The sequence below is a fragment of the Montipora foliosa genome, chromosome 8 (assembly GCF_036669935.1).
Source record: "Montipora foliosa isolate CH-2021 chromosome 8, ASM3666993v2, whole genome shotgun sequence".
NCBI lineage: Eukaryota > Metazoa > Cnidaria > Anthozoa > Scleractinia > Acroporidae > Montipora > Montipora foliosa.
In genome coordinates, this window is record NC_090876.1 from 19,376,985 (window position 1) to 19,389,796 (window position 12,812).

At 41.0% G+C, this 12,812-nt stretch overlaps 1 protein-coding gene across 1 annotated transcript in view; it reads left to right on the top strand.

Annotated features, from left to right (window-relative positions):
• Positions 1-4,451, top strand: part of LOC137968966 (rho GTPase-activating protein 21-B-like) — a 36,741-nt gene extending 32,290 nt beyond the window's left edge. The window contains exons 4-6 of the mRNA XM_068815458.1: positions 947-1,025; positions 3,531-3,585; positions 4,138-4,451. Of these exons, the coding sequence (XP_068671559.1) occupies positions 947-1,025; positions 3,531-3,585; positions 4,138-4,302 (299 nt within the window). The 3' untranslated portion in view covers positions 4,303-4,451. The remainder of the gene's footprint in view (positions 1-946; positions 1,026-3,530; positions 3,586-4,137) is intronic.
• The last annotated feature ends 8,361 nt before the right edge of the window (positions 4,452-12,812 follow it).

Below are 12,812 nucleotides of genomic sequence, written 5' to 3' on the forward strand. Positions count from 1 at the left end.
GCTTATTGGGTTCAAAAATGGCACTCTGATACAAATCTGCAAACTATGTGTTCTACTGACTGTCTTGTTGGCACTTGCAATAGCTACTACTAGTTTAAATGTATAATTAATACAGATTTGGGAATATGTTTGAACCTCGAGAGAAGCCAAGACTGTATGTAATCCCTGTAACGATCATTGTATTGCTGAATGCTCTCTGACCAGTGCAATGGAAATTTCTCTTAAAGGGGCAGTGTCATGCTATTTTAGTCAAACTTCAGAAAACTAAAAGACGTCTTTGCATCAATGAAGACCAAAAAATAATGCTGTAGCTTTGTTGGCAACAACCATTGAAGTGCACTGAAGCTATTCTTTGTTGTTTACGGCCATGGATGGAGAGGATGGAAATTGGATTGAAACTTGAAAAAAGTCGCCAATTTTTTCAAGTTTGGAGACCATGTCTTCAGAAAGTTGGCAAAAGCCATAAACACATCTCATATCTTCTCATAGGGCTGTCACGAATGTTGTACATGTGAGCTAAAGTACTAATTTAGATTTTTACCCAGTTTTGACCTGAAGACAGCAAATTTAAGATGACAGTGCCCCTTTAATTAACCCATTGATTCCTGAACCACTACCCCCATTGACAAGTAAAATCATCTGGCATTAGACAGAGTAAAATCTACTAAGCCTCACTCCTAGGTGTCAATGGGTTAATTAAAGGCGGACGTAGTTTTGGAGTGGATGTAGTGGTTGTTAGCCCATTGAGTCCTAAACCGTCCCTCAACCAGAGTCTCGCTCCTCAGTGTCATTGGGTCAAGCCTCCTTTTTGAGGTTCTTAATATTATTGCAATGATCGCCCATCTAAAAATGGATTTGTTGGTTTTGTCTATGCTTCCTTTGACTTCTTGTTATAATAATATTACCTCTTAAAGTAAACATGTTGTGTTTTTGCTTTGTAATAAAGGTGACCAGATTGTATCAGTCAATGGACAGCCAGTAATGGGAAAATCATATTCTCAAGTAATTGAGCTCATAGTAGCAAGGTGAGAAGATTTTAAATTCACTTAGTGTGTCAAGTTCCTTCTTTTTCCTATGATTCCAAGACCTTATGAAAATAATATTTTCTTGTGTTCTGTCAAAAGCTTCTTGAAATTGGGTGACAATTAACAAAAGGACTGTTTCTGTATTATTTTTCATGTGAGGGAGTGGCACTCAAATTTTATTAAATAAACAGATATGAGGATAATTTTTCTAATGGCAGGCTCGGTTTTTCTATTATTGGAACTCACTCATTGAACTCTTCTTGCTAGTGTTGTCTGAAGGGTTTTGCTCTGGATACTAATTAACAGATTTTTGCACTATTCACAAAAACAAAAGTTTGGACTGATCATGAGTTGATTTCATTTGTACATTTAGTCCAACCAGTAAAAGGTTGATCGATGCATTGTTTTAGCAATGAACTGTAAAGGTTACAAGTTTATGTTTTTTGTGGTAGTGCACTGTAAGCACACGGTGTCACCTGGTTGTAAGGGTGTAAGTCTGTGGTGGTAATAGGCCTGCAGCGCGTGCATAAATCACGAAAATAAACAGGTCTGTCAGAAGCGTGCTTGAGTTTCAACAAATGAGCCCCAAAATTGGCAAAAAATTGTGATGCTGATGAATAATAAAGCAGCTTCTATTTCCAAATCAATGGAATTACTTGGTGATAAATAACCTCGTCTAGGAGAGTGAATTTTTGACTTTGCAGAAACAATGGTCAACCTCACGAGTTGGATGATTTTGATCTTTGTGTTTTTGTGTGCCTTGAATTTGCATGCCATTAACTATGCACTAAAAACAAGTCAGTCACGCTTTTGCCACATAATTTGCCGTGGCATATAATATTATTCACTATTTTTGCAAGGTAATACTCAGCACATGTATTTACTTTTCGTTTCTTTTGGCTTTGCAAAGACGGAATGGATACAGAAGAATTCAAAACAAAACAAGTTCCCCATCAATGCCTAAGAGAATCTGCCTCTCTGGGACTCCAGGACTCATTAAACTTGATTCGTGTTTATCTTCTAAGCCATCAACGTAACAGTGAATCGCGTACTGAGAGTCAAATTCAGAACCAACCTTAATTTAAGCGGATAAGTTGCATAAAGGGTACGGTAAAAGTCCATGTATAAGCTGCACCCGTAGATACATTGAAACCGCACGCCCAATTTGGAAGCTCGAATTTCTAAAAATAAAAAAATGGAGACAACAAACTTTGAAGTTCCAATGAAGTTCTGTTAGTAAACAAACAAGGACAAACAACTACGCGAATGTCTTGGTATTTTCTTGCACGTGGCGAAAGTATGTGTCAAAGTGACTACAGCAAACAGCTTTGTGGAGGGGAATGGAGATTGCCTGTAGGTTGGTGTTCAGTTGTTCGAGTAAAGTGTGAACGCTTCAAGATAGAAACGGCTCCTTTAGGACCCACTACTCATGAAAAAGGCAATGATCTACAATAACATGCTTTCAGTTCTTCAGTTATTATGTTTATTCGTGACATCTTGAGAAGTTTTTATGAATATTAATTGAACCTTAGAAAAACTCCAACCTCAGCTGTTTCCGTAGATAAGCTAGCACCCCCAACTTTGATTTGACTTTTGAGAAAAAAGGTGCAGCTTATACATGGACTTTTACGGTATTTCAAACGTGCAAAAAATCTCATCGAACGACAATATATCCAGCTGATTGGGAACTACACCTGTAGGCATTTGATTTTTGAGCCTCTCACGCGACTTATCGACAGTGTGACAACATTCTACATTCGCGGCAACTGTCATACAAACTGTTTGCGTGGAAGAAGGTATTCTTGTCGCTCCCTTGATAATTTGATTTTTGGTAGCAAAAGTTTTTGTCTGATATTTATTCTGATTGCTTATCATGCGACAAGTCTGTGCAAACATACTAAAAAATATCATATCATTGTGACATTTGTTGACAAATGATACGTATAACTCCTGCTGTTGTGACCATCATAAAATGTAAACTCCACCTTTTATTTTGTACCCTACGTGTTGTAAAAAGGAGATTCGACCGTGCATTGCCCAGAAAAATGTTGTCTTGTTGCGAGTTTTGTACATCACCTTCTTTCTGAGATGTTACTGCAAAGAAGTTCTTGAGGTCCGGATTTCTTGATGGAAAGAAGTCCTTGCGGTGACAACTTCTAACCGTAAAGAAGTTCTTGCTGCTGGTAGGATTGTGGCGCAAGGAGCCGCAAGAAGTTGACAGCTTGCGGACGCAAAAAGAAGTTCTTGCGCGTGCATTATATTTGGGCTGTACTGTACATGTATACATGTATGGTACCAAGTTTGAATCTCCTCTAAAACAAAACGCAGCTCAGTTGACAGTTACATTGTATGGAATAAAGCACTGTGTTAGTACACTACCACACGTACTCAATGCGTGCCAATATGTATATATTTTTTTGACAGCGTGAAGCTAGACAATAGAACATTCCCAGGCTTGCTATTCACTTACAAAACTTTAATTTTTGCCTATGTTTTTGCTATCAGCCAAGAATTGGTGGAATTAGGAATCATACCCAAAGAGGACTGTGTCCTTCAAATGGTGAGAAGTTCATTTCCTATCATATTTTTTATAGTCAGAGTGGTGTTAACTCTTTAGTCCTGAGAGAGAGACTTGACAGTTTACTCAGTGAAATGCTAGATGATTTTACTCGTCAATGTGGGTCACTTAAATCTGAAGCATTTTTAGTTTATCGGGTTAGCCAAGGTTTGATTCCTCGTTCACGTCCCTGTCATTTGCGTTGAGTTTGTCGGTTCTTTGTCCGATGTTCAAATGTTGTTCCTCCAAATTTTGAGATACAGTGAGTAGAAGGGAAGTCCGTTATAAAGCCTTCTTAGACCAAAGTGCATCGTTTGTAACAGTAGTCTGATTATCTGGTGAATTGGTTTGTTGAAAGCATCCATTTTTGGTTGAGAAACAAGAGTTTGTTGGATTGATAACAATGGGTACCCAAGGCTTCTGCCATTTGATGGAAACTGCTAGTGTATGTTTTCGTGCGAGAGGTTACATTTCATATTATCGTAACCATTACTGTCATTAAAAAATGTTGCCCTCAGTGATGTTGTTTGTTAACTCCATAAATTTTCTCGACAGGTTACTCCAACACTGACTGTTTCCTCCAAGATTTCTATCAGTTCGCAGGATTTAACCCAGTCACCTCCATCTGTGAAAGCCAAGCCATTGTACAGGAGACGATCCAGTGGTGAAACTCCTGGTAAAGTCCTCTCTACTGCGACTTTTAGCCCTTCAAACTCATAGCATTTAAGGATGTCGGAAAGGACTTCCCAGAGTGTGACATCTCTTAATAGGGAGGCTCCTACGCCTGTTGTTACCCTGAGACGTGGTTCTGTTGACAGAACAGCCATGGAAAATCGAAGTTATGTTATCACCTCAGACAGTCTTGACTACAACAGCAATTTAAAATCTCAAAGTTCAAGTGCTCTTGAAAGTAGTGCAAGCACTCCACGCATGGAGGGGTCCTATTTCATGGCAACAACTGATTCCACTGGTCGGCCCCTTGCACTGCGCTTTGAGAAAAGTTCAAAAGTTGGTAACACATTGACAGTGTTGGAAGATTCACGTAGCAAGACCCGCTCCCATTCACTTCCAGTTGGTGACTATCCAGGTATTGGAGAGCATAACAGGCATCAGGCAGGGTCAGTGCACCATCAAGAGTTAACACTCTAAATGTCACTGACATTTATGGGCCTGAAAATGACAGCTGCACTCCAGTTAGTATTCCTTCTTTTACACTATCATCACCTAGTTTGTCAACAACATATATGAATACAGATGATGATGTGGGTTCTCGTCAGTCGCCTGTAGCTTCTGATCCAGGTTTCCAAACAGTCTCGAACAGTCTGCAGGAGGAGGTCTACTCCGAAGGAAGTACTTGATTAAAAACAAAGATAACCTACCCATATGAATAAGGATCATCAAGGGGGCTTAAAAACGTCTACCGTGGGGACAAAACACATCCTTGAAAAGGCGGGCAACAAGGGGACATCACCAGTGGCAAAATGGTGGAAATGGAGGGCGGATGCCAATAGATTCAAGCGTCACGAATCACATGAAAGATATGGCACTCACCCCATCTGCGTAAGGGCCACGGCAAAGTGATGATTCCATGAAACAGGGAGGCATATTCAAGTCAAATTTCTGTCATTTTCCACATAAGCCATTCTTTCAAAAGAAAGTCATATTTTTCTCCAGCTTATGTCTGGGAACCTGCTCCATCCGAAGCAAGACGAACTTCTCAGCTCAATAAACAGGGAAGTCCAAAAAGGCCACGGCGAGTTCATTACCTTATGGCAACATCTCGTAGCTAGTCCTTCTTCACCTGAGCAGAGAATGAGGGCCAATGTTTCTCCTGCAAGGTACAAAAAATCAACCAGCAAATCATCGGTTATTTTCAAGCATTGTCAAAACATATGGTGCACCCCAGTTATGGTAACATGTTTCATCTGGAATGGAGGTCTGTGAGGATATGAATGATGAGGAAGGGAATGGGACATTACTCTGTCCAAGAAGGATGAAGGAGGGATGTAGGCTCACTTTTCAATCCACTTCTGTTCACTCTAATCTTTCAATGTGAATATAATTTTTTTTGAGTTATCAGGAAATAGATTAAGGGGTATGTAGAGTTAACAATACAATTGCATGCTGAACAGAAGCAGGGATGGAGTCAGTGGTTAGAGTACTCGCCTTATCACCAAAGAGGCTGGGGTTTAATTCCCCAAGACTTGGCGAGGTTCACATGTGGGTTGACTTTGTTGATTCTCTTCTCTGCTTTGTAGAGGTTTATCTCTGCATTTCTCTTCTGGCGAGCCATTCGTCATAAGTACATCACTCACATCATCGGTGTATACAACTTTCAAACTACTCAAGTTGTGGAATGGTCCTTCCCACCTCACAATTGGATTTGGGAGCAGTCAAGACAAGTTAACGAAAGGTCCCAACCCTCAACCCTCACCCCCCTCCCCTTCCCCCCTGTATTCTACAATGGACATGACTATCCTCGTGAGAAAGATGGATTGATGATGATGAATGATGATGATGATGAATCATAAGATTATAATAGTATTAGTTTAAGGCATAAACTACATTGGTATACTCTAGGCTATTACTTCTGTACAGGATTGTCATGAATATGGAACATCTAAGTTTTACCTTCTGGGCAACATTTGATGTACTATATATTAGAAAACCATTGCTAAAAAAATGTGCACATTTTTTATTAATTTACTTTCTATTAAATGCACATGTAACATCAGGGCATTATACTCACAAGACGAGCAACTCCATAAAAATTTCATTCAGGCAGGCACTTGCAAAATTAAACGGGTGATGTAGCAGCTGATCCACCCCCAGGTAACTTGCCATTGGTTTGCAACCCTGACCCCAAACAATAAGCTAACACAAAATAGAAAGAATGGCATATCAGTGTGTCCTGCAAGGGTTGCAAACCATGGTGAGTAATCTTTGGATCAGCTGCTCTAAAACTACTGAATAATAACAGAGTTGATAGTTGCAAACCTGCAGAAGGGTATACCTATACATGGCAAACCAAGTTGCTATTGAGGAGATGAGATCACATACCACCCTCCTGTAATGAATCTATGTCTGGAAGCTGAAGGCATGCAGGTCCTTCATATTAATTTCAAAGTTCACTTAAATACTCTGCCACTCTCACTATTATTATGCCAACTTTAGTGTTTAAGGAAGAAAAACTCAACTTTTATGGTCTTCACTGGAATAAACTAAATTTACATGTTGGTGATCCCAATATAGGAAAAACTTACCCCCCCCCCAAATGTGGCGCGTGATTATTATTTGTGATGTATTTATGTTGAGAACTTGCAAAAAACAATCACGATGTGACCATAAATCACAAAGATGCACCACGGCATGGTCAATACCATGTTTAGTACAATTATATCTCAAACAATAAGTACGCTATAAACTGTTTCCTTAGCAAGCTTCTCTATTGCACTCTAGGACTTAATTTATGCATTTGTTACTGGACCAATCAGAAACATGACATTCCTGTTAACAAGCTATACTAAAAATGATATTTTACCATCAATTATGTCTGCATGGTGTTTCAAGATTCATTAGAAAGAAAGCGTTACAAGTGAAAGTAAATCCAGCGACAACAGAGGCCAGCGAGCGCGAAACTTCCTATGTCATGGCAACATTCTCTGCATCATCGGAATCATCAGCCATACTTGAGGTCAACAAAAGGAGGAAGATGGGCTGCGGGTGGTGTGATCCATTTCCCTGCCTCTGGCTCACATTCAGTGTTGCCAGCCAGGTGTTTTGAAGTGTTAACCATGTAAAGGGGTAGGTCACACAATTTGTACGGCCATTTCATCATTGATCAAATGGTCATAAGAAAGTAACTGAAATAACAAAAATAACGGCTCAAACACTATAGAGGACACTCAAACAAGACACACGGGCGAAAGCTAAGGGCGTATGCATTGCAGGGAAGGGACAAGGAACTTGGCTACGACGTACCATAGGGCACTATATAAAGGGCGTGGAGCGATTATGGGACAAGGATGGGACAAAAACTGGGGAGGATTGAACTGGATTGCATGTGGGTAAATTTGAACAACGTCGGCCCACCTTTATGGTCATAATGTACATCAGTTTATATCAAGAATGTCATTATACAACAGCTGGCCCAAATCATTCCTCCAAATGTTACGTGGCCGTGATGTTGCAACTTGAAAGACTCGTGCTCTGCCGCAATTTGACGTTTAGAGCTCATAACTAAACAAATATTAAACAAAATTACCGCTAACAACAAAGCGTGACCTAGCGCCTTTAAGGCCGGCTTTGGGCGCTGGGAGCGATGCTAGTGTGTTTAAGGTACGTTAAAATGGGAAAGGGATCCACATTAATTTTGAAGATAGGAGCTTATTCAAACATTTCAAGTGTTTCAATTCACTCTGGGCCGGTCTACGGATTGCGTGTAGACTGATGTTCACTTAAGGGACACTGAATAATTAGTCATTGAAAACACCATTTAAAGTGTAATAAAGGCCTTGCTTTTATGTTAGCATTTTTGATAAATCATGCATGTAAATCATTTGTGAGGGACAATAAACTTCTTGACTGGGCATGGCTTGGGATTATAAAGTTACTGTTGCACTTGTCGTTGCAATGCCATGGGTGGGACAAGTTGTAGGAAAACTGTTGGTGGAAAGCAGAATATTAAGTTCTACTTTTGGCAATGGCTTCATGTGCTTTGCAAAAAAATGTTGGCCCCCTCGGTTAATGTCACCAGCCACTTGGAAAATGTTCCTTTAACCTCATGTGATTATCGAAAACACAAGGCAAGTTGCATGAAACCGTTGCCCAGTGTACCCACCCAGATCAAAGCCAACTTTTTTGCAAATTACGAGGACAAGTTTGAAGAAAAATGTTCGAGTATAACAGCTAGGGCGGTCAACTACGAATTCCTTAAAGCTGTTCCATCAGCATTTTATTTTCAATTCTTGGTTCCTAGGTATTACCCACTGCCTTTTCTTTTCTGGGGAATTAAAACGGCTTCTCACAAGAACCCTGTGAAGGGTAAAGAGCAAAAGTCATAAGAAGTTTTGTGTGAGAATATGGGAATTAGTTTTGTATGTTGTAATTTTTTTTGTTGGCTTACACAGTGATCTCAGATATCTCTGTCACTGTAATGAAGGTTGATAGTGGCATTTCGTGGACGAACAGTTGGTAGTTTCACATTCTTAAAAGTTTGTAAAATCGTTGGGGTTTTTGATGCTGTCGTTCACGGAGTCTCTTCATATCAAAATAGGTGTGCCAAGATTTATGCGATCTATTTGACACTAGTCAATCTGCCTCAAACTTCAAATAGTTAAGGTAAGATAAATGGATGACTATTACACACACGGCATGAAGATTACTGGATGGTTCCTCAGAGAAGGGATTTTACATCAGTGTAGTCGATTGTTCTGTGGGTTGCCTGTGCAACCATGCTTTTAGTGTATTCTGGGTAGTGAGTGGAAAGCTAGGTTGTCGAATTTAGTAGTCACGCTCTGGCACACCCTGAAAAACGTTCGTGTGTTTTCTGCCTGTGCCGGTTCGCATTGTGGAACAGTTTTGGAAGTACAGAGCGCGACATTACCTGCAGGCCAGTTTCATAGGACTTAATGAATCATGTCGTCACCATTTTTTTCACTGACTGTTTGCACCAAACAAACAGGCAAAAGTGGGAAGTGAGGTCATCCAATATCCCTCACTAGTGAGGGTGATATAGAAATTTATGCCACGCGGGGTCCGGATGTCAGTTGTGTCATCGACCTACTTTGTGATGTGTGTGCATTTCACCGCGCTCCAGTAAAACACTCCCGTCCCAATAATTAAGATGTCGTTTATTTCCCGAGCGCTCGACCGGCGTGTTTAGAGAGTTTTATATTAGGGATTGTGCCATGAAGATTTTTGGAGCATAACTATCCTGTTACATCCTCTCCACATGACGCACGGCGTGTACTGTTTATTGCAGATAGAAATGAAAAAAGCTCCGTATAACCATTTAGAATATGGATAATGAATGGGAAAGAACAAACAAAAAAATATGATCTGGAAGAAGGGAAGGGTATTTAGTTGTCATACAACACCAATGCACCCATAAATTCTATCCGTAACAGTATGCCGCGTGATCATTGATAGGATTTCCTTCCATTTTTCCTTAATCGTATTTCTGTACCCTACCACTGTAGAGTGCGGGATTTTTCCAAATTACTTTTGATCTGGTATATGGTTAAAAATGTATTACAACACAACCCAACGGCACCCCGAGAAGGAGAATGCAGGGCCAGTGGCATTTTAGCGGTGAGTTTTGACTAGAGAGCCGAATTTTCTGCTGATTGGAGTTTCTGAGCAATTCAAGTTCTAGGTCCACTTTCCTGTGGTTACGTGTATGGGGTTACTATGGTGTTTCAGTGCTGTTAATCATGGGTAATAGGTGCAAAGGTGTAACCAATTTTTTTTTTACTGTATGTGGCACAGTGGTGGCGTAGGGTTGTCACACTTGCTGGACGGGTGTCATTGAAATGGTGTGCTACAGAGGCATTGCAATAGTGTAACACCGGTGGTACTATTGTGTGCCCCATAGTGGGTACTAAAGTGAGCAGGTGTAATGTTTTTGCGGGAGGGGTGTAACAGTAGTGGTACAGTGGCACTTACCCTGGTGATACAGTATGTTTTTGTGTACTGTGGTGGTTTGAGTGGTGTTGCCAGTTTGTTATCATGGTGTTTACAGTGGTGTTATCTCGTTGTATTAGGTGGTGTCACAGTGAGGGTACAGTGGCATTACCTTGGTGTGCAAGTGGTGTTCGTGATCAAACATCAAGGGCTCCTGCTACTTTGATAGAAATAATCTCGGGAAAAATAGTTCCCTTTAATATCACAAAGTTAGCTTGAAACACACAAACTTTTGTCAGTTTCACAATCTTCCTAATCAAGGGGACTAATTAGGTTTACTTCATTGCAATTTGACACTGGGATAGGTCACATAACAAGGTGCTATAGTTACAGCGGCCAGAGGTTTGTTTACTAATCTCTAGTTTCTGGAAGAGTCCGCTTCTGGCATCTCACTGGCAACTTTCCGAAGAAAAAGATCAAGGTTTTGGAATCTGTGAAATTAAAGCAACAGGAAGTATCTTCTGAAGTGTTAGTCACTGCAATTGATGTGAATGTAATTTTAATTTAATTACGAACAAATAAATGCAAATCAGGGGAAAATGCTAAACATAGTGACCGAGCTCCTGGAGGGGGGACTGGAAACTAGACACTTCAAAGGCTTTTTTTCTCGAAAACCAGCCGTACAAACCCCACCTCAAAAATTTCAGGATTTCCGAAAGCGAGAAAAAAATAATTATGTAGAGAAATAAATAGTTAAATCTGCCAGACAGGTTTTTCACAAATGACAAAAACGTCGATTTTCGTCTATTTTAATAATAACTAAAACTGTCTGATAGAACTTTTTGAAAAAATGTTGACGGTTTTGTCTACATGTTGTTTACTAATTCGCAAAATTTTAACCCTGGTTGTACGGCTAGGTTTTGAGAAAAAAATCCTTTGTAATGTCTAGTTTCCAGTCCCCCCTCCAGGAAGTCCGTCACTATATTTAGCGTTTTCCCCCTGATTTGTATTTATTTGTTAGGTAAAATTACATTTTACATCAATTGCAGTGACAAACACTTCACACTTCACAAGAGACATCATTTTGCTTTAATTTCACAGATTTCAAAATTTTGATATTTTTTTTCTTCGGATAACTGTAGTAAGCCACCTTAACGGATTCCAACTTCGCTGCCTTTGGCGCCTGCTGCACATCAGGTGGCAGGACAGAGTCACCAACACCGAGGTCCTTGAGCGCGCTGGCTCATTGAGCATGCCATCACTGCTCATTCAGCGACGCCTTCGATGGCTCGACCATGCACATCGCATGGAGCCTGACCGCCTGCCAAGAGAAATCCTTTATGGAGAACTGCGGGAGCGTCCGTAGCGTGGGTCGACCGCTGCTGCGCTACAACGACGTCATTAATGGACACCAGTGCATGGGAGGATATCGCCAAACACCGAGATACGTGGCGGCAAAGTGTCAAAGCGGGGGTTTCAAAGGCGGAAGCGAACACTAGAGTCCTGGCTACATGCAAGGGAAAGGCGAGGAAAGAACGCGCAGCCTCTGCGCGCGATTCCACAAGGCACGTCTGCGCCACCTGCAACAGAGACTGCCACTCCAGGATCGGGCTACACAGTCATACAAGATCCTGCCCAAATACCCAGCGCTAACCAGCGCCTCTTCGAGACGAGGATGCCACTAAAATAGTACGCACGATTTTCTTGTAATGACCGGGCATTATGAAAATGTTTCTCGGCTCGACGACTCTTTTGAGTCCAGACTAAAACCTACGAGCGCGTGGGCGAAAACAACAAAAAATATGGACAAAGTACAACTACATTTTCAATAACTGAAAGAAAAACTAGCATACAGATACTTCTTTAGTATGAGTGACGAAGAGAGCCACAGCGAGAGCAAGTTTTAATATCCAAAGGACCAGGAACAGGCCAAAAGTGAGCAAAAAAAGGCATATAATAAATAACTTATTAATCTCGTCTTTTCGGTCATTACAGGGAAATCCCAGACCTCGACCAGGGTGTATTGACCGGCGATAGCGAGGTCAAATACATCAAGGCCTCTGTCTGAGATTTCCTGTAATGGCCTCACTCTCGGTTAATAAGTGGTATTTAATGCGTGTGTAATCGACAAGGGCATCTATCGTGAACTAAAAACGCTGGAATCCTGGCACACTGCCAAAACGGTGGACGCGGACAATAACTCAAAACCGTGCCTGAAGTCGTAAGCGCAGTCATAAGCACATGTGACTTAGTGAAAACTACCGTCCGATTCCGCTTACGGTTCCGTCGCTTAAGATCCAGTGAAAAATAGATTGTCGAAGACGGAAGCAGAAGCGGAAGAACAAGCCAATCACAATGCAGAGAAGTGGGCACGCAAAAACAGTAGAAATAAAAACTTGGTGAACGTAGAGTAGACTTTCCTTCTTTGGCTTCTCTTCTTCTCCTTTGTCGATTACACACGCATTAAATACCACTTATTAACCGAGAGTGAGGTAATTACAGGGAAATCTCAGACAGAGGCCTTGATGTATTGACCTCTCTATCGCCGGTCAATACACCCTGGTCGAGGTCTGGGATTTCCCTGTAATGACCGAAAGGACGAGATT